Source organism: Diadema setosum, unplaced genomic scaffold, assembly GCF_964275005.1.
Source record: "Diadema setosum unplaced genomic scaffold, eeDiaSeto1 scaffold_24, whole genome shotgun sequence".
NCBI lineage: Eukaryota > Metazoa > Echinodermata > Echinoidea > Diadematoida > Diadematidae > Diadema > Diadema setosum.
Genome location: NW_027307651.1, coordinates 1 through 20,960, shown reverse-complemented (window position 1 = coordinate 20,960; position 20,960 = coordinate 1). Strand labels below are relative to the sequence as shown.

Here is a 20,960-nt window from a genome sequence, read left to right as displayed (position 1 = left end):
TGGCGTATTTCTCCCTGCTACCGAGCTACCACGAGTATACTTTCGACGTAGTCTAAATGGTATCTGGCACGAGAAATCTTGAATACACAGCAAGCTAGACACTTAACTAATGTTCCTTTCTAAAGCATAGCAAGCATTTGGTATACGAAAAGACTTGAAACAGCATCTACAGAGCACTCCCAGACGGTGATGGAGTAATTTCTGTGTCTCCCTACACATAACTACATGCAAAACAGTTAGGCTCAGATATCGATGGCACAGTACACACAATATTGCCACCAGGCTTACACGTTTGCTCTCTTCCATTTTCTCACTCGCTCTCTCACTCTCTCTCTCTTTCTTATATCCCCCCCCCCTCTCTCTCTCTCTCTCTCTTTACACACACACACATGATGGCTTGTCCAGTTGACAGACCAATACAACAGCATTAACCGATATACATGAAATGCATCAGAAATGCATTTTCATGTGACACTAAGCTACAACATAATTAGCCTCATCTGAAGAGAAGTTGACCATGTATAACGGCAATACGGTCCAAAGAACACTTTAAAAAGACATCCAAATCTACGACTCACACTGTTTCAAAAATGAAGTAGATAAATGACATTATTTTTCCACACTATGTCCAGCACTTCAGCCTAAAAATAGGCAACAAATAATATGTCTGTGCCTATATACCTGAAAGACATGAGTTAGATATTAAGCGCTATGACCAGAGAATATACATCTCCTTATACATTATAATAAAAGTGACTCCACATAAACGTACACGGTTGTTAGATACAGATTACTTGCCGTTTACATTTGAATACATTTTTGGAAAGTTGTACTTTGCAAGAACAAGTTCAGTTTATTAACTTTGTTTTACAACTACATCCTCGGTAGCCCAAGTTCCAATTCCATGTCTGCGTTTGCTTCCTATTCAAGCTTTATTGTCGTACAATTGCGTTTTATTGTACTCATGACTTTCTTATTTACTCTTGATGACTATTTTCACCTATTGCGACAGTATGAAATAATTGATGTCCTCATATGGTTATTTTTTGTGTTTGTTTTGTGAAATCAAAGTGGAAATCTAGATTCATATCACAGCATATCAAATCAAGCGCCTCTATACTGAATGTATTGCATCAATAGCGTCGTATCACATGAAAGTACATTGAAATCCATTGAAAGTACATTGTTTGTAATCTCCTGAAATCTAAACTGAATTCCCAACCCCCTCCTGTTTCGCGGCGCCGGTATTACATTTTTATACAAACTGCGTATTTACGGGATTCGTGAAAGACCTATAAATTGGATTTACAGGTATATCTTGTCAAATAGAATATATTTTTGAGCATTAAAGGCGTAGTTTAACTCGTACATAAATCCATGCAGTATGCCAAAGGGCTCCCTCTCCCTAGCGTAGCGTTGTCACTATGTGTAGGCTTTGTTACATTTATGATTATGGAAGAGGACCGAAGGGGGAGGGTTTGTCCCTCCACATACAAGCGAGAGTTTTGCATTTTTTTTTAGGATAGAAATTTAACGATCTAGTGCACACTTTAGAATATTTGAAAAGTTTTCAATCAAAAAAATTGAACATTTTTGAACAGGTTGCTCAGATGCAGACTTTTTTTTTTCAAAAAAGAAAACGAAATAGGAAAATAGGATATCAAGCTTAAAAAAGAAATAAGCGAGGACTATTCAATAAGAAAATAAAACCCGGAGGGGGAACACCCTACCCCTATTGCTACCAATGGGCAAAATCACATCAAAGGATCGTGCTTGTGCATTTCTTTACTTTCGCAAATATAATTTTGATTACATCTTTATTATCATTGAACCTTTGTTTCTATTTTTCTTAATTTGAGAAATATTGGAAACATTATTGAAACTTCCGACGAAATTTGAGTTATATTGACCCATCCAACAATACTACTATTCTGCGATTTTGGATAAACATGCATTGAGCAACTTTTCTCTCCTTATAGACATGAACAGTTTGTGAATGGTAAAGGAGCCAACCATTTGCCACGAAAACTACGCAGTCAGTACTTCAAGTTCGACAGCTACAGGCTCTTCTGTAGGAGGAACGGCTTCTGTTGGAGGAAAGGCTTCTGTAGGAAAAACGGTTCTTGTTCTCCTCCTATCCATACATCTATACATTCTTACATGGACAGTTTGTGTACGGTAACGGCGCTAAAATTACCCTTGAATACTACGCGGTAAGGGGTTCGAGCTCGACGGTTACCGGTTCTTCAGTAGGAGGAACGGCTGTTCGAGGAACGGCTTCTATTGGAGGAACGGCTTCTGTTGGAGGAACGGCTTCTGTAGGAGGAACGGCTTCTGTTGAAGGAATGACTTCTGTAGGTGGGACTGCTTCTGTAGGAGGAACTGCTTCCGTAGGAGGAACGGCTTCTGTAGGAGGAACTACTTCCGTCAGAGGAACTGCTTCTGTAGGAGGAACAGCTTCTGTTAGAGGAACGACCTCTGTAGGAGTATTAGGAGGATGGGTTTCGTTGGAGGAACTGCTTGTGCTCTTCTGCTAGTCATACGTCGGACTGCTCTTCTCCTATTAATACATCGGACACGGGCAATGTGCAATCCCTTCAACATGGCTTGAGTCAGCAGCGTTGCCAAGCTAACGCCGACCACTGTAGCGGCAGCGATGCCGGGGTAGTTTTTGAAGTCGAGAACATAAGAAACAGAGGCGTTTCCGAACGGGTCCGTTCCCCCAACAGCAAAGTAGGTGACGATGAAGAGCAGGTAGATAATCAGGTACATGAACGGGTAAACTACGTGTACGAAGCGGACGACGAACAGCATGTTGAAAATTTTGTCGAGGAAGTAGACGGTGAAAACTAGATGGAAGAGGAAGTACAAGTCAAAGTACCGGAGCCCCACGTGGAAGGCAGTCACGATGATGACAGGAGTGGCGGCGAGATTAAAGAGAAACCATTGGATCTGGTATCGAATTTTGTCTGAAAGTACAAGGAAAGGTAATTATTAAAGAGAGAAAGAGAAAATTATGGTGACCAACACAAAAGCAAACAACATGATTTATTACCCCCAGCTTACCCCTTTGGTAAGTATGGTATAAAAGAGTTTGATATTTAGCTGCTTTCTCTACCATTGGTTTGTTCGATTGTTTGGGGTGTGTGTGTGTGTGTGTGCGTGTGTCGTATTCCAATTCAATTTACGAGATCTTAAATCATGAAGTCTTATTCTCAGTAGCCAAAAAAGAAAGAAAGAAGAGAAAAGAAAAGACTGCGGTTGTCCTGGGAAACGTTGTTTAATATTCCGTAATGGTACATGGGTCTTTCAGTTGCCGTAGGATATAGTGGTTAGTTCTATATCGGTAAGAAATTAGCTTAAACATATATGAAATACTACGCTATGAAATGCTAGACTTATAGCTTCAGCACAAAGAATAGTAATGGAATCTTAAGTGGCAGTGATGGTAGATTACACATGCACCGAAATTAAGCTTAATAATATATGTATCATCAATTCAAGTTTTCTTTAAAAAAAAAGTTAGGGCTAGGTACATTCAGTTTCCTACCTGCTTTACAATGAGGCAGACCTTTGTTACATTATGATTTACTAACAAAAGGGCCAGACGGTGATAGCATACAAACAAATACAGAACAATTACGTGAACAAAATAGTAAACTTAACTACATATGTACAACGAATGTACAAGAGAACTGGTAAAGGGGAGACTGACTTAAGGACAATGAACAAAAAGAAAAGTGTTTGAAGTTTGAAGACATCGATATGCAATTTTCTTAGGGGAAGAATAAGTTCATGGTGTCTCTGACATTGTTGAAAATTAAGGTATGCCAAAAAAAAAAACAGTATAAATAATTGTTAAATGCTCTCTCAAAAATGTAGGTGTAAATGACCAATTTCAGTTCTTTCATTGAAAGTAGTGTTCTATTCAGGTCATTAAAGAATTGCCTCAAAAGGATGATGATAATAAATGGAAGATTAAACGAGAACTTACCGTTTGAAGTTTAATATTAATTCTATGAGTAATTGGAGGGTGAGATTACGTCATATATGAGATCCCGCTAGTGCGCGCGCCACTCAATATTAGAAGCAAGAATGTGACCACTGATGTAGGAAGATAACGAGAGATTAAGTTACCGTTTGAAATTGAGGGAGGGTGAGGTGGGACGTAATCTCACCCTCCAATTACTCATAAAATTAATATTAAACTTCAAACGGTAAGTTCTCGTTTAATCTTCCATTTTATATCGTAATTTCGTGAGAGATTACGTCATATATGAGATTTCGAAGCCAGTGGTTACATTCTCGAGGCAACCCCCCCGAAAAGGGGTAGGGAGCATACCTTAGATAGAGGTTCCATTGCCATTCTCATTCAGGCTGAATGCTGCATAGATATTGTGTCTCCAAGAGTTCACAAGTTCAGGCAGTTCAAGACATGTCTGCTCAAATCTTAGGGCTTCACAGTCTATTTTTTGATAATTGTTTCTACAAAATTTCTCTCAGCAGGACAGGGCTTGTTGTAGTACTTGCGAAAGGTTCTTTCGTTGGCCCAACCGGCTTGCGCAAGTATCTTAGATACTGGGAAATTTCCTTTATTGGCTGCGGAGGTAGACGCTGCCCGAGTAGAATGCGCCTTGTAGATCCCTGTATCAATACCCGCAGCCTCCAAAACCTCCTTAATCCAGCGAGCGATTGTTTGAGAGGATACCCTGTGATACGGTTTCTTGTAGCTAACAAAAAGGTACCGCTCACTAGCTCTGATCCTGTGGGTCCTTCTAATGTATTCCTGCAAGTACCTGACCACACAAAGTCTCCTGTCTGGTGGGTATGCCTGGAGCTTGACACTGTGTGAGTAATTTCCAGGCTTGCTCTGTTTTAGGAGATCATGAAGGTGAAAGGTGGCTGCATTCTCTCTTAACACCATATCATCCAAGCTTAGGTAGTGTAATGATTGAATCCTTTGTGCTGAGATTAATGCAATAATCACACACAATTTAAGCGTCAATTTTTTCAGGTCCAATACGTGCGCTGGGGACCAAGAACGAAGAAAATTGAAAACAAGGTTAACGTCCCACGTTTCCATGTATCTAGGCTTGGGTGGGCGTAGCTGAAAAACTCCCTTCATAAACCTCTGGATAAAGGGATGGTTTCCAACTGTAAACATAGTATCTCGAAGTATCACAAATGAAGATAGAGCACTCCGTGCTAAGTTTATGACACTGTAACCTGCCCCTTTTTCGAAGAAAATGTCACTCAGGAATTCCAGGACAGCTTGAACATCTGAATACAAGTAGTTGCTGCATTTCTTGTCACAAAATGCTTTCCATTTGTTTATGTACACTGCATACTGTTTTTTAGTCCCTTTTCTCCAAGAAGAGGCCATTACAGCAATTATCCGTGCATTCAATCCCGCATCTCTGAAGGGGTTGCACAGAACCTGCAAGCAAGAAGATCAATCTGAGTGTGAAGTGGGTGAGGAGTGTTAGAAACTGGCAATGTTAGTAAGGATTCACTCCTATGAATAACAAGTGGTTCCTCATTCATCATCCTGTTTAGGAGAGGAAACCATGGCTGGCTTGGCCATTTTGGGACTACTAGTATCCCAGCTGCATTATCAGATTTGATTTTTTGAATGCACTTAGCAACTAAGCAGAAAGGAGGAAATGCATAAAAGTACCACTTTCCCCAATCGAGAGTAAAGGCATCAACAGCCTTGGCATGTGGGTCGGGCAGCCATGTGACATAGTTCTCTACCTGCTTGTTAAGTCTGGAGGCAAATAGGTCTATTTCTGGTGTCCCAAAACGTGAGGTTATTTCTTGGAAAACTGTGCGGTCAAGCATCCATTCTGTGCGGTCATTGAATTTTCTAGACATGCGGTCTGCCTCCACATTCAGCTTTCCTGGCAAGTGTGCTGCTGTGACCCAAATTTTATGAGTTTCGCACCACTGCCAAATCTCTCGGGCTGCCCGATCACAGTCAAGGGATTTAATGCCTCCCATGTTATTAATGTACGCAACAGCAGTACTGTTATCTAGCCGTAACAAGACATGAATGTTTTGTGAATTAGAACAGAAGGACTTGAGTCCCATGCCAGCAGCCAGGGTCTCCAGATAATTAATCTTATTCTCCCTGGCTTTTTGCAGTTCGTCTTCATTCCATCTACCCCCTGTATGGGTGGTATGATCAGATGCCCCCCAGCCTTTGCCACTGGCATCCGTGCACAATTCGAGCATAGGTTTAGGGTGTCGTAAGGGTGAGAAAGCAGACTGCACATTGTCTATCCACCATTGCAGCTCTTCTTTTGCTTCCAAAGATAGGCTCATTTTTCTGTCAAAATGCCCCTTATTCATTTTGAGTGCTTTGATTTTGTCCCTTTCTAAAGCCCTGTAATAGAGCTGTCCATACTGGACTGCGGGAAATGATGCTACCATTTTCCCGATAATTCTAGCCACCTGCCTGACACTGGGGTTTGCTATTTGCATAAGTTCAGTGCACAAGGACTGTATTTCCTCTGATTTGTTATCAGGCAGTCGAATTGTCATGGTCTGAGTGTTGAGAATGAAACCAATAAATTGTATTTCTTGAGTGGGGCATATTACTGATTTATCTGGGTGCACCAAGAACCCAAGTTGTGCAAGGATGCTAGTGGTTTCCAAAACCGTTTGCAAAGTTTGATTCTCACTTTCTCCAATAATGAGGATATCGTCAAGGTATCCAATTACTACATGCCCTTGCTCTCTCAGTAATGTGAATGCAGGTTTCAGTAGTTTAGTGAACAACCTTGGCGCCGTGCTCAGGCCATTAGGCAGTACTTTGAATTGCCAAAGTTGATTTTTCCAGGAGAACTTTAAGAACTTCCTGTGTGCTGGGTGCACAGGTACTGTATAGTACGCGTCCCGAAGGTCGACTGAAGCTAAGAAACTATTTTCTGAAATGAGTTCAATAGCAGTATGGATATTTTCCATCTTAAAATGCTGGTACTGGAGATATTTGTTGAGATCAGACAGGTCTAGGATAACGCGTGTACCCCCATCTTTTTTAGGCCGTGTAAAAATATTAGACACGTATTCTCCAGTTTCCCTCTGGCACTGTTCAATTACTCCCTTGTCACGGAGTTTAGAAATTTCAAGATCAATATCAGCCTCTTCGGCTTTATCACATCGAAAAATGTAAGGGGGTTTAGTTCTAGATGGTGCACCCATCTCTTTACTGAATTCAAGCCTGTAACCACTTACAGCATTTAGCACATGTGGGTCTGAAGTAATTTTGCGCCACTTTGGGAAGAATTGCTTCAGTCGACCTCCTACCACAGGTTCTACATTATCATGATGACATAGCTTTGCATGATCACTAGAAAAGGATGTTATATTTACCTCGTCAGTTGAACTGGAGGTTATCGTGCTCTCTTCATCCCTGAGCCTTGTTTGCTGCCGCAGTGCGGTTGGTGCTGGCTGGGATGTGTGAAGGTGTGGGGAGCTGGCGGCTTCCCCCTCCCCTTGGGGCGCTGGCCTAAAAAAGCATGGCTGGTAGCTCCAGTCCACGGTCCTTTTGCACCTGTAGGCCTAGTCACATCACTTGTGCTTGCACGAGATGTAGTCCAGCCCGCGTCGCGGTACTGTTGGGGCAAATTCGAGCTTCCTGATGTAATCTTGCTCCTGCCCTTGCCATATGCACTCCTGCCATAGTCATATGGGCTGAAACGCTGCTTTTTGTACTGTCTGCTATGCTCACTCCTGAGGACACCCTCAGTTGCTTTTTGTTCATCTCTAATGTCTTTCATTTGCTTTCCCAGGTCGTCACCGAAAAGGAATTTGGAGACCGGTGTAGAGGGCTTGCAGAGATGTTGGAATTGATAACCAATGTCTGGTTTCATGAATTCCTTACGTAAGGAATTTAGCTCAAAGTTCGCACTGCACAGAAGTGCTAGTGCATCTTGCTGCTGTTCAGCAATATTCTGTGCCGACACTGTATGTATGTAGGCATTGATGCCTCTCGTGAGATTCTTTTGGAGTCTCTGAAATTTGAGGTCTCGTGTCTTTGAAAAGGCAGGTAGCCCATTCCAGATTCTTTGGTTGACTTTCGGCACATCCACCAGCTCACAGTTGCTGGGAATGGGGTATTTAGTGATCGTTTCATCTACCACTTTGGGCTCAAGCTGGTGGGTCAGAAGGTAGGCTGTAGACTTAGCAATATCTGGGTCAATGGGGGGACCAACTTCCTCAGCCACAGCAAATTTGGCTGCAATGTTTGGAACTTTTTCCACTACAGGAGGGGGAACTTCGCCTTCTTCAATATCAAATTTGTCATCCTGACAACGATCCCCTTGACCTGGTTGGATAATCACTGAGTTTTCATCCATATCTCGGCCCAAAAATGGTGCCGCATATTCATCATCATAATGGCAGTCAGTATCTGCCGAGTCTGAAGGGGAGTATTCAGAACGAGTCCTGATACTCTTTCCATTGCCACCGCCTTCACGGGCTGGTGTCTGCTTTGCCGACTGTGCCTCCACAAATTGAACAACCACAGCTAATTGGCCTTCAAGCTTGCCGAGTCTATCCTCCAAAGTTGAAACTTTAGAAGCCAGTTTGGCAGGTGGTTTCACTGTTTTGTTTGCACCGGTACTACCACTAGGGTTAGCACTGCTTGTAGTTGCAGTAGTACTATTACTAGTACCTACCTTGCCGGCTCTAGTAGGCGTTTTACCTTTGGCTGTCGCAGTTTTCTGCTTGCACTCTTGTGCGTGTTGGTCTCCGCGACCCCCGCCGGTGGCTGCCGGGGACGCAGCTGCTGTCAGCAGCGGTGGTGCGGCTGCGCCGCCCACGTTTGGAACGTTGGGTGAAGACATAAATACCGTTGTTGTTCAGCTGAAGAATGATCGTTAAAACCATAAAAAACCTGGCAAAACCTCCCGTTGAGGTAACTTTAGCTATTATGTCAATCCAACTCGAACGAAACTTGAATTTTCAAGTGCAATTCCGGCGAATTTTCTGATGAACAGAAATTCGCGTGTAAGCAAAATGGCGGCGACTAACGAACTGAGTGGCGCGCGCACTAGCGGGATCTCATATATGACGTAATCTCTCACGAAATTACGATATAAAATTATCAATTTTGATTTGATATTGAAATCAGAATTTTGTGTATATATGTGCATGTGTCTGTGTGATTATCCTTTTATACATCATGACACAGCTCAAAAAAGTTTCATAATTCCTTAAACATTAAATCGAGTCACCATGTTGCTAAAACTGTCTTTGAGATCTCAGTTGAGATGAAACTTCTTCGAGAGGTAATCACAGGAAAGTGTTTTTCTGTTGTTTTTTTATGGGATTTTTTTTTACCCTGCAATGTATAACCTTTACAAAAGAAACAAGCATGAATAGTGGAATACATCCAATTCTGTAAATGGATTTTTGGGCCCTGTCGATGGCTTTGATTTTAACCTCCTCATTCCCTGCCCATTTCTACTCCATCCAAACAAAACACTCTACCTTCATGGGCTGAATTCGTCCTGCTCTTCTTGAGGTCCATCAACGTATTCAAACTTTCAAGGCAAATACAACATGTCGCCGTGGTGTATGTCCAAAAAGGGAGGTAAATGAGGAACATCGGGTCCAGTATCTTCGCAACATACCATATCCAAAAACCGAGAAAAAAGGCGCTTGACGCTGTGACCACGACGATTACGCCCAGCAAGCGACATTTCCTTTGCTGAAAGAGAAAAAGGTTAGCAGGTTTGATAACTGAAACAGCGTTTAAAATCAAAAGTAACTGTCCAAATGATGTAATGATAAAACATTACTAATACCATGACTAGTACTACTGCTGCTATTATTGGTAATGATTATAACAGGAATGAGGTAAATATTGATGTAATAATAATGACAATAATAATGAGAGCAACAATTATTATCACAATGATACCAATAATCATAGACAAAACAACAAACTCAACAATACCTGGCATTGCCTCTTCTCTTCCAATCTCACTACTAATTATTCCAGTTAGGATTTCATGGGATTCACATAAATATACATCCAATAGCCAAACGTATGGTTGTAGGCATTTCAATAGGCAAATGCTTTCCGAGTACCCACGTCTCGCATTCAATATCATAAAGTTTATAGCGTACCAATACTAAGAACACAGTGTGAAACAGAACATTAACATATCTATGAATGCTCTGTGAAAAACCACACCACATCGTTAAATCACCTTCACATTTTACTGTCAAATTCCGGCATTTTCACATAGTTGACTATGTGGACACACTGGGAACTCACTGTGACAGACTGTGTTCTTTCCAGCAGGGGTAGTTTCAGAGGTTGTCGAGTTTGTTTGGGTTTTTTTTTTTCAATCTGCTGTGGCAAAGGTCAGCCAATGCATGGAACAAAAATATATTTGAAACTGACTCTATAGGGCTTTTTACACTTTACACTTTTACACTAAATTTTTGCTTAGTCCCGTACCAACGGTGGGGCTAAGGGGGGGGGGGGGGGGCCTTAGCCCCACCGTTGCTACGGGACTATCCTTAGCCCACATTCTGTTTACACTCGTTTTTGCCAAAATGGGCTAGCCCCACCGATAGTCCGGTACTATCTGGCCCTGCAAAATAGCAGGGTTAGCAACGCAATTGCGGTGCCAAGCAAGTGAGTGTAAACAGAACGAAAAAATAATCCGGGGCTAAGCGACGGAGACGAAGTCCGACCCCCACTGACAAATCAGAAACGAGGTAATCAAGTGCTGCCGGTGCGTGCGTGTACGTGTACAGTGCACAGCGTAATCACGAATATTCATGTGGTTTGGAAAGTCCGGGGCCAAGAAATACGAGTGTAAAAAGGTAAGTTTTCTCCTTAGCCCGGACAAGAGATAGTACGGGACTAATTGGCCAGTGTAAAAAGCTGAAAAAAAAAAATGGTACGGGACTAACGATAGTCCTGGGTCAGAGAAAGTCCGGGGCTAAGAAACACAAGTGTAAAAAGCCCTTATTTCTTCAGTCTTATTGAGAGAAACAGAAGAAAAAACGAAATTTCTTACCTTCCTCAGCATCAAAATACAACATGAAATTGAAGGATTATGGATACCCTTTGATATAATGGTGTGAATACCTGTAATCACGATTATGCAAGTGTCGTTTACTGCATCTTTTGGCACTGTGACTAGCCAACTGAGAGAGTGCGGTATGTACATAATGAATCGCTTTGAACACTGAAACACTTCACAAAAGAAACAACTGTCTTCACTCTGCTATTGTACGCACGATGTTACTTTCAGTATCTTCTAAGAGTGCTCAACTATCATGACTTGCTCATAATATTACAACAAAAGACCAAAAAAAAAAAATCTTGTCTACATGAAAAGCGCTGTCAGTCTATACACCCAATGTCATACTTACACGTAGTATGGACACGTCCCTGGGTCGTCTGCGACTAATAGCTGTATCAAATTTGAAGTCCGACCATTGTACGGAGTACCACTTTCTGCTCTCGTCTCCAATGTTCATATTTGTCTGCACGGTCGGTGGTGATTCCTCTGAAACTGGACAACAGGAATAGCGATTTTACTGTAAAGCGCGAGATGCTCGCATTTGTAGAGTCTGTCCGAAATTTATTATGCAAAATGGCAGAAGTGGTTGATTAAAATATCGATCGTATCAATACGACTAATCGAAGGGCCGAGAATGTTACAAACATACATAGCGGTCCTGATGTCTGGAATGCGCTACCTCAGCATGTTCGTAATTTACAAAAAAAAAAAATAGTTACTTTCAAAAGGTCGATCAAACATATTCTATTATCAGCTTCACGCTGAACTCCTGGGTACTATAGGTTTTCCCGGCCAATTTCGCACTTTTGTCAGTCCAATTCCCAATTGCTGCATTCAATTTAGCAAAATTTAGCGTAGATGACATGCTCGGTAGTTCAATTTTATGATCTCTACATTCAAATTCACTTTGGAGCATTCAAATTACCTTTCGCCTCATTCTAATTAACACTTTTTCATTTGAAATTCGTAAAACAAGCACCAATTCGTTATTCGTTCATTCAATGTAGAATGATAGTCACGTGATCACGGACATGCCGCACTCGTTCATTCAAATTCATTTTTGGGCAGCCAATGTAACATCTTTTGCAGTCAAGTTAGCACGCATGTTTATGCTTTGGTTCTTTCTTTCTTTCTTTCTTTCTTGTCAGCATAGTTATTGTTTTGCAAGCGTCATTACATTTCATATTTTCGCACTTATTTTAGAGATTTTGGCAACAGTTTTTTTTTTTTTTCTTCAATGTGCTTAGTGATTCTTCCAGTCCGAAGATTGAGTGCATGTGGCCAAAACTTATCTGGCCGTTGAGTGCTTAATTCCGAGTGTGTTGGCCATTTCTAGGAAGTCAAGGTTATGATCATCAAATGTTCCTATAATTCTTTTTCTGTCTTCTTGAGAAATACGTTTGTATCTAACTTGTGCTATCATGACTGTAAAGTTAATCTGTAACATTGGTACATAATAGACCTAAAATGACATGTATGTAAGAAAAGGGGCGATACAGAACAACAAACTCGAGTTATATATGGTAAAAAATATGATACTTTTACTGATTAACAGTGCGTGGATGACATAAAAAATCACATAGAAATACGCGTTTAAATGTTCTCACCTTTTTCAAAAAAGAAATAACATGACGTTAATTTGAATGAACATGGTATTGTTAGGAATTTGACTGCCCATACGCGAAATTGAATGACCGAAATACCCCCTTCGGCCAATGTTGGTGAATTTGAATGACTGAAGAGCATGTGCCAATTTGAATGCTCGTTTTACGAATTCGAAAGACACATGTGCAAATTTCATTGATCGAAATGCTAAATTGAACGACCAACTTGCAGTTTTGAATGACAGAATGTGCAGTGACGAGGATGTTCGCTAAATTGAATGAACCTTTTATCAAATGGACTGATAAAAGTGCGAAATTGGCCGGGAAAACCTATATTAACTATGAACCTTGCTGTGATCATATATTTCCCCTGAAATCGACATTTGAATGGGATTTATGAGAAACTTAATCAGTATAATTTGCTTATAATGACTTGACACTTTAAACTTTTTTTTTGTTCTCTCTTGTCAATGTCCGACAGGACAAATAGGCACCACACATGCATTTCTTCTTTCCCCCCTCATGTTCCTCTCTTTGTAAATACCCCCCCCCCTCCCCCAACTCATCATTTAAACTATTTGCAAGCATATAGATTGTGTGCACGGGGGTTGCAACGATTTTCAAGCTTTAAGCTTATGTTGCAATTCCTTTGCGTGTTCGTTACCTTGAATAATGTAGCTCTCTTAGTGGAGTTGTATACTATCCTGTAACTGCTTCTTATCAATGTATACTTATCGTATATATTCTGTCTTGGCTATATGAGATGTACTTGCATACATTTTGTATGCACTCCTATTTTGTGAACACGCATGAAATCTTGAATAAATAAACTAAACTAGGTTATTTGATTTCACTGATTTTATGACGAAAAAAAAAAAAATCAATGAATAAACACGAAAAATTAAACGACACCTCCTTGCGGTACATAGTCCTGATCCCGACACTTTCGAACAAGGAGAACCAGGATGGTTACGGCAGCTAGTATACCAATGACAAGTCCGATGATGAGACCGACATTATTACGTTTTCCTGAAATTTGATAAAGACACAGCAAAATCGCGATATTCAGTCATTCAATGAGTAAGAAGGCGTGAATCAGTATTTCTATAATTTTACAGCATCAAGCGCTGTGGCATAGTGGATAAGACTCCCGACTCCCGAACGGAGGACCGTGAGTTCGAATCCCGCCCAGTGCTAACATCCTTGGACAAGATGTTTTTACCCACAATGTCCCTCTCGACCCAGGTGTATAAATGGGTACCTGGCAACGCCTAGGGTAATAATAATAGCAGGGCCCTCTGGTAGAGCAGTGGCAACACTGAAGAGGCTACCCTGGGTAAATAAGACCTTATTATTATCATTATCATTATTATTATTATTATTATTATTATTATTAACACATTTTGAGTTGTGCCGAAAACGTAGTTGACTACGACGGTAAGACTGTTCTACACACAAGTAGGCCAACATTGTTACTGGCCCTTGCCTTTACCCAGCAAAAGTCTTTAACGCCTATTAAAACGTGTGTTTGTAAAGGCAAAATAGACTTTTATATGAATAAGTAAGACATTACTCAATACTACCCACTCAGATTAGACTTCCCCGTGACATTTTAGATTCAAAACATTATTGTTGAATTATTCTTATCTTTTCGCTGTGCATACTTTCCGTAAGTGAGGCCAGAATAATATGATAATTATGACTTGTTATTATTCAGAACCACAAAACTTACAGCTTTCCACAAACCTGATATTATACTTGTAGCCAGAAGAGTGATTTCTTTGGTCGACGTTTCATTCACCGCGTCACCGGTAGCTATGCACGCGAAGGTTTTCTCTGTCCCGTGATTGGCTGAAACATTGATTTTCTCGATTCTCTCGTATGTGTCGTCAGATAGTGTTGTCTGTAGGGAAGCCATGGATTGTAGTCTCTCTCCAGACTCATCGGTCCACATCATAGAAATGTCAGGCTTGAATCCACTCACGACACACGTAAGTATAATGGTAGTAGCGTTAGAGGGAGTTTGGTACGTACATCGGTTTTGACTGGACTGACTCCTATTGACGCATTCCTCGATTATATGGCTTGATGCCATTGCTAGGGAAACAAGAAATTCATTAGATGGTGCACACTATTATGTATATAATATATATATATATATATAGAATTCATATATGTACACTTTATATGTATATATATATATATATATATATATATATATATATTTATTTATATATGTATATATACAAATATATATACATATTTTTTATATATATTATATAAAAATCAATACTCCTTGAGAGCAAATTGTGTTTTATATTCTGATAAGATATTGTTCAATGTTACAGTTGCTATTGGGATGCCAGTATTTTCTTTTCTTGTTTCGCTAGCTACTTCGAAGGCTTTATACTTGGTATAGTAGGTCAAAAAGTGAACTTCCAATCGAAAGGATCAAGTTGGGGGATTGACCAAACCATGCCACTCCAGGAACATTGGAGAAAAGCATTATAGTGAACGAGATGTGGGAAGAATGTAATCACATAATGAACATTAATAGATATCACAGCCACCCTTCATACCATGGGAACATATTGTCTTCTGTTCCTTTACCCCATTCCCACCCAAAAAGGCAAACACGTTCTGCAGCCCTTCTCTTTATAGTATCGTATACAAATCATGAAGACTTCTGCCCAAACAACGCCATAGTGACGAATAATTACACGCTGATGTGCAGCTTGCAATAGATACGATAATGTTACGGTATTCAACCTAGTTCAAGATGTGAATGTATTGCTTTTTAATCTGCAAAAACAAAAAGACAGAAGGAAAAAGAAGAAGAAGAGGATGGATTATGAAAATTCCTTAATTGGTCATATATTTTGCTGTTTTACTGAACATTTGGGAGTTATCGTTCAGAATGGGAAAAAGAGAAGGATTTGAACAAATAGGTATTTTTTTTATTAATGTTCATCGGTTTGATTTGTTGAAATTGTCACGAACAGCTTGCCACCTTTACCAGGGAGTAGTATAATTTCTGGCATATAAATCCATTTTATAGTGGTTTATCATTAAAGTAACACGGTTTCACCGACACGATTTCAATTACGGAAAACTAGAGAAAGGGTGTATTTATCACAGTTCATTTTGTTAAAAATAAAATAATAAATAATAGATAAACAAGTAGGTGAAATAAAATGAGAAAAATGAAAGTCAAATAGATAGATTAAGATTTCATGAGAGAGGGAAGCAATTTTTCGTATTAAAGTGGCTGACATATTGTATTCAATGATTTACGGACAAGTCACTCTGCCATCATAACTATCAATTCCTTCAGTTGTCTCTTCCACTGACTGTTGCTTTGATCTTATTAAATTCTTTCACAAGTTAATGCAACTTGACCGATGAAAACAAAACCGAGCTCCACACCATAACGATACAAAATATCACTTACAGTTAACCGTCAAATGGACAGAATTTTCGATATTCTCGAAATTCTTCAGAAGCACGCGACAAACGTAATGACCCCCATCTGCAAACTTCAAGTCGGTGATGGAAAGGCTGAAGTTCTTGTCGAATTCGAATCCCTCCTCCAAGCTCTCAAAATTCCCATCGCTAAATTCAGCCTTGGGAGCCGGCTGATACAAGACGCTCTCCTTGACCCAGGCCACAGCTGCAGGTTCCCCTTGAAAGTGACATGGCAGTCGGATGTCTTCCCCTTTCCATCCCTGAACTGTGGAGACAGTGTTGACCACTGAGAATGAAACGATGGAGATTTGAATATTAGCAAATGTCTTGATCTCCTCACGGAACTTCGATTGTTTCCTTAAAAGAGAAGCTAGAATATGAAGAACCTGAAATTATTGCCATAAAACTTATCCCACATTTCAGTGAAGTGGTCAGTTACAAGTTTAGCGATATTTTAGTTCAGTTCAGTTCAAATTTATTTCGTATTTCACAATAGCATAATACATAAACATAAATCTCACTTTCTTCAGTAACAAAAATAATGCATTTGAATTCGTACAAAGAAAACAATATTTAAAAACTTATAGTACATATGCATAACAATGGTTGCTGAAGAAACGAACATCAAAATAATTGTCAGTATGCATTGTGTGAAAAAAACGGAGAGACCAACTAAAAAGACAGAGCTTGTAGAGTGTGGACCATTCTTGGATTCTTACAGTTTAGGTGCCAAAACTAGATCCTGGGCCTAACTTTCAATTCTTTTATACCGTTCACCGAGTAATAATTGTTGAGGCCTTACCCTATTTCGAAAGTGTCGAATCTCAATCTGGATGGTGAAATTCTTATAAATCCTTGAGGGTTTTGAGACATTCAAGATGGCCTCAAATATGGTCGCCAAAATTTGATATTCCTATTTCCTCATGAATGATGGAAAATCGAAAACATAAAATAAATATGTGACCTCTTTCGTGGTAGCTGGATAATCTTCTGGATGATGAAATTTGTGCATGATTGAGGACGTTGAGATAATACGTAATGTCCACCAAAAATTGTGTATTCCCTATGATTAAAGATTAGAAAGACCTGATCTCTGTTGTCATGTGTTTTGCCATTCCCTGAACAAACTTTGCGTGTATTCGGCTTGTGTGGTGTTACACGTGAAATGTGGAAAGAAATGTGAAGTAAATTAGAAACCGAGCCTTTATCACTTTAGAGACTGAATAAATGAAAATGATTCTTATTTCAGCTTCATTTATAACATGACACAAAATGCACCCACTAAACCTAGGAATATAACTCGCAATGATTTACATTTAGTACTGTTTTGAACAAGACATTTGTTTAAAGGAGATTACTGGTTTAAAGTGACCAATACCTTAGTAGATGACGGTGGATATATGGCATTTATTATGGCATTTGTAAACACTAATTCATATCAGGATCAATTGTTCCAGCTCATTACACAGAACATATATCTGTTCAATATGCCATAGAAAATAGAATTGTGTTACATGCTTTCCCCCCCCCCCTTTTTTTTTTTTTTTTTTTTTTTTTTTTTTTTTTTTGCTATCCTAAAAGGGCCTTGAGCATCTCTTTGATAGATTGCTGTGCTGCAGAAATGTACATTGTTATTATAGGTTTTCCCGGCCAATTTCGCACTTTTTTCAGTCCAATTCCTAATTGCTGCATTCAATTGAGCACAATTTAGCCTAGATGGCCTGTTCGGTATTTCAAATTTATAATCTTTTCATTTAAATTCATTTTGGAGCATTCAAATTACCTTTAACATCATTCGAATCAGCACTTTTTCAGTTCAAATTCGTAAGACAAGCACCTTTTCGTTCATTCAATTTAGCATGATATAGTCACGTGATCACGTATACGCTGCGCTCGTTCATTCGAATTCATTCTTGGGCATCCAATTTCGCATTTACTGCAGTCAATTTAGCAGACACGTTTATGCTCTTATTTATTTTTTCATTTTCATTCATCATAGGTATTGTTTGCAAGAATCATAACATTTCACGTTTTCGTATTCATTCTTTGTTCTGATATCATCTTTGCAACAGTACTTTCAAAATATGTGCATGTGTTTATAATGTTCGATAGCATTATTTCATGCACAGATACATTAGTCTTAAATTTGTTTTGACATTAATTGGGAGAAGGAGGTTTCAATTTACATCGTGATTAATTATTTCATCTGCTTGTTTCATTATTTTCATTTGTTTGGTGCTATATTCCGTTAATCATCTATGGAATAAAGTTCTTGGATCAGCTCTAGCCATCAATTTGTCAAGGTTATCACCCTCAAATGCTTCTATGATTCTTTCCCTGTCTGCGTGAGAGATACGCCTGTATCTAACTTGTGCTGCCATGACTGGACATACAATGACATAAGAAAGTGAAGTGAATCTATGGTGCTGGTGCATGTGTGGTTCTGATAACATGTATGAAAGAATAGGGGCGTTACAGAACAACAAACTTGAGTTATTTAGGGTCAAAGATACCTTTACTATATACTTAACAGTGTGTGGATGAAACAAAAATTCACATTTAAATACGTATAAATCACGGTTCTCACCTTTTCAAAATAGAAATAACATTACGCTAATTCGAATGAACATGTTTGGAATTTGACTGCCCATACGCGAATTTGAATGACCGAAATACCATTTTCCGCCAGTGCTGGCGAATTTGAATGACTGAAGAGCACGTGTCAATTTGAATGCCCGTTTTACGAATTCGAAAGGCACCTGTGCGAATTTCATTGATCGAAATGCTAAATTGAACGGACAAGTTGCAATTTTGAATGACAGAATGTGCAGTGACGAGGATTTTCACTAAATTGAATGAACCTTTTATCAAATGGACTGACAAAAGTGCGAAATTGGCCGGGAAAACCTATATTATTATCATCATCATTATTAATCAATATTATTGATATATACAATGTACTGTTGATATGTGTGTAAATTTCAAGTTGAAGGCAGTACTGGAATGTGTTTTTCATATAGCAAACATTCTCTCTTTTGATCAATTTAGATTAGGTTTCATCAGTAACATGCTGTCTAAGCTATTATATTCAGTAACATACAGTTTATGTACTGCCAAAGCTGTTATATTTGTTAGGATTTAATTTTTCACGATTTTCGCAAATCACTGTCAGGGTTGTGAAGAATGTGAATGCAACAACACCCAAAGATTTCACGAACAGACAGGCTTTAGTGCGCTTGCAATTTAGTCTCAGTATCAAATCATGAAAAACAACATTTTGCACTAATGTCTGTGTCCTCATTCGCAAAAATATCTGTACATGCAAAAATAACAGCTTTTGCAATAGACTTCAGAGGGCATGCTTGTTGTAGGATGAGTCATCAGTAGGCAGCTGTAATGAAGTTGCAACTGATGTGGTATTTTTTCATCTTATAGATACCCTCGGTATAGAGCTATACATTCTCCCCTGAAAAAAAAAAGTCAATGATAAGAATAATATAGTTTTGTTGTCACCATGATGTTACCATTGAGTTGTGCTATAAACATGCACAACTTAAGAACTGCCACATATTTTCCATGTGTTGTACAATTGAACAATTTGCTCCTGCTGTGTCGGGACATCCAACTTGCTGGTGTTGTATAATTATGTCACGACACACCAAAGCCAAATAAAGTTTGCATTGGGATTATCCAGATCAATCAAAGGAGTATAAATGTTATAAAATCTAGTTTAATTCGTTCTGAAGGATTATTTTTTTCCCATGTAACGATGTTTTAATATCTATTTTTGCCATGCTATGAACATCTTCTTACCTAAGAAGGTGTACGTGTAGGGCAATTTCATTGTCATTTTCATTATAGTGTTTGGTTACCTCTATGCTAATGCCATAGAGTCAAATTTTACATTGTTAGAGATGTTCTTTTTACCCCTTTTCAAAGAATATTTGCAAAGATGGCGGCCTTTTTTAACATATGCTAATTTGAAAGTTCTGTTATGCCCCCAGGGTCCGCTATGCCCCACTTTCCTCTTCACATGCACACGGCCTTATGCATGGTTATCATGACGTAGCAGGCGTGAGGCAATCTGATGATGTGATTGGCTCTCTACTGGGGAATTCCCAGCGACCTCTACAGCGGTCGGCGACAGAGGTCGGTGACAGAGGTCGGTGACAGAGGTCGGTGGGAATTCCCAATCTTCACGCACGCTGGCATGGATGCCATAGAAGTAGCCCGACCAGACGCTGTTACGCTATGCGAAAACAGCGTCTGACGAGCGCGGCATGCAGCCTCAAAGTGAGGAACCTCAACACAACTAGCACTACAAAACTTAGGAAAATGTATACTTTTCTCCTTTAAACAGAATACTTTACTCACGTTAAATGCATGTTTCTATTACAGAAGAATAGTTCGCCACACTGGGTCCATGGAGACCACTTGCGATAAGTCCGTGGAACAAATAAATGACACTTTCTGGCGCAATTCCTGACCGTCGGTACGTCGCGACGTACCATGTACAGCGACTGGGCTGTGTATAGTTAGGCCTGGCGTGAAAGATTGTGTACCGTGTGGACATGCTGGATATGATGATCAATTTCGGTAAGTTTCATTGCGTACATTTGAATACTGATAGCATCAGATGTAGAGTAAATATTGAAAAGTATACTCGTTGAGTTTGAGGTGACAAAAATGATGTTAAGTATCAAAATTCAAAGCTATCGTAATACGATTACGTCGCTCTCCTAGTGGTTGGTGGTCGCGCGCGTACAGCCCTGTCGCGACGTACCATGTACAGCGACTGGGCTGTGTATAGTTACCATAGAAGATGTGTTACATCGTGGAG

The 20,960-nt window shown here is 39.6% G+C and overlaps 2 protein-coding genes across 2 annotated transcripts; both read right to left on the bottom strand.

The window, feature by feature from the left end:
* Window positions 1-7,394: 7,394 nt before the first annotated feature.
* On the bottom strand, window positions 7,395-8,360 carry LOC140245706 (uncharacterized). The gene has a single exon (XM_072325242.1). The coding sequence runs from the start codon at window positions 8,358-8,360 to the stop codon at window positions 7,395-7,397; it is 966 nt and encodes a 321-aa protein (XP_072181343.1).
* Window positions 8,361-8,703: 343 nt separating this feature from the next.
* Window positions 8,704-14,750, bottom strand: LOC140245710 (uncharacterized). The gene is made up of 4 exons (XM_072325247.1): window positions 14,402-14,750; window positions 13,568-13,684; window positions 11,401-11,543; window positions 8,704-8,868 (listed from the first exon to the last, which is right to left on the bottom strand). Exons 1-4 carry the CDS (start codon window positions 14,748-14,750, stop codon window positions 8,704-8,706), a joined length of 774 nt encoding a protein of 257 aa, XP_072181348.1.
* Between the last annotated feature and the right edge of the window lie 6,210 nt (window positions 14,751-20,960).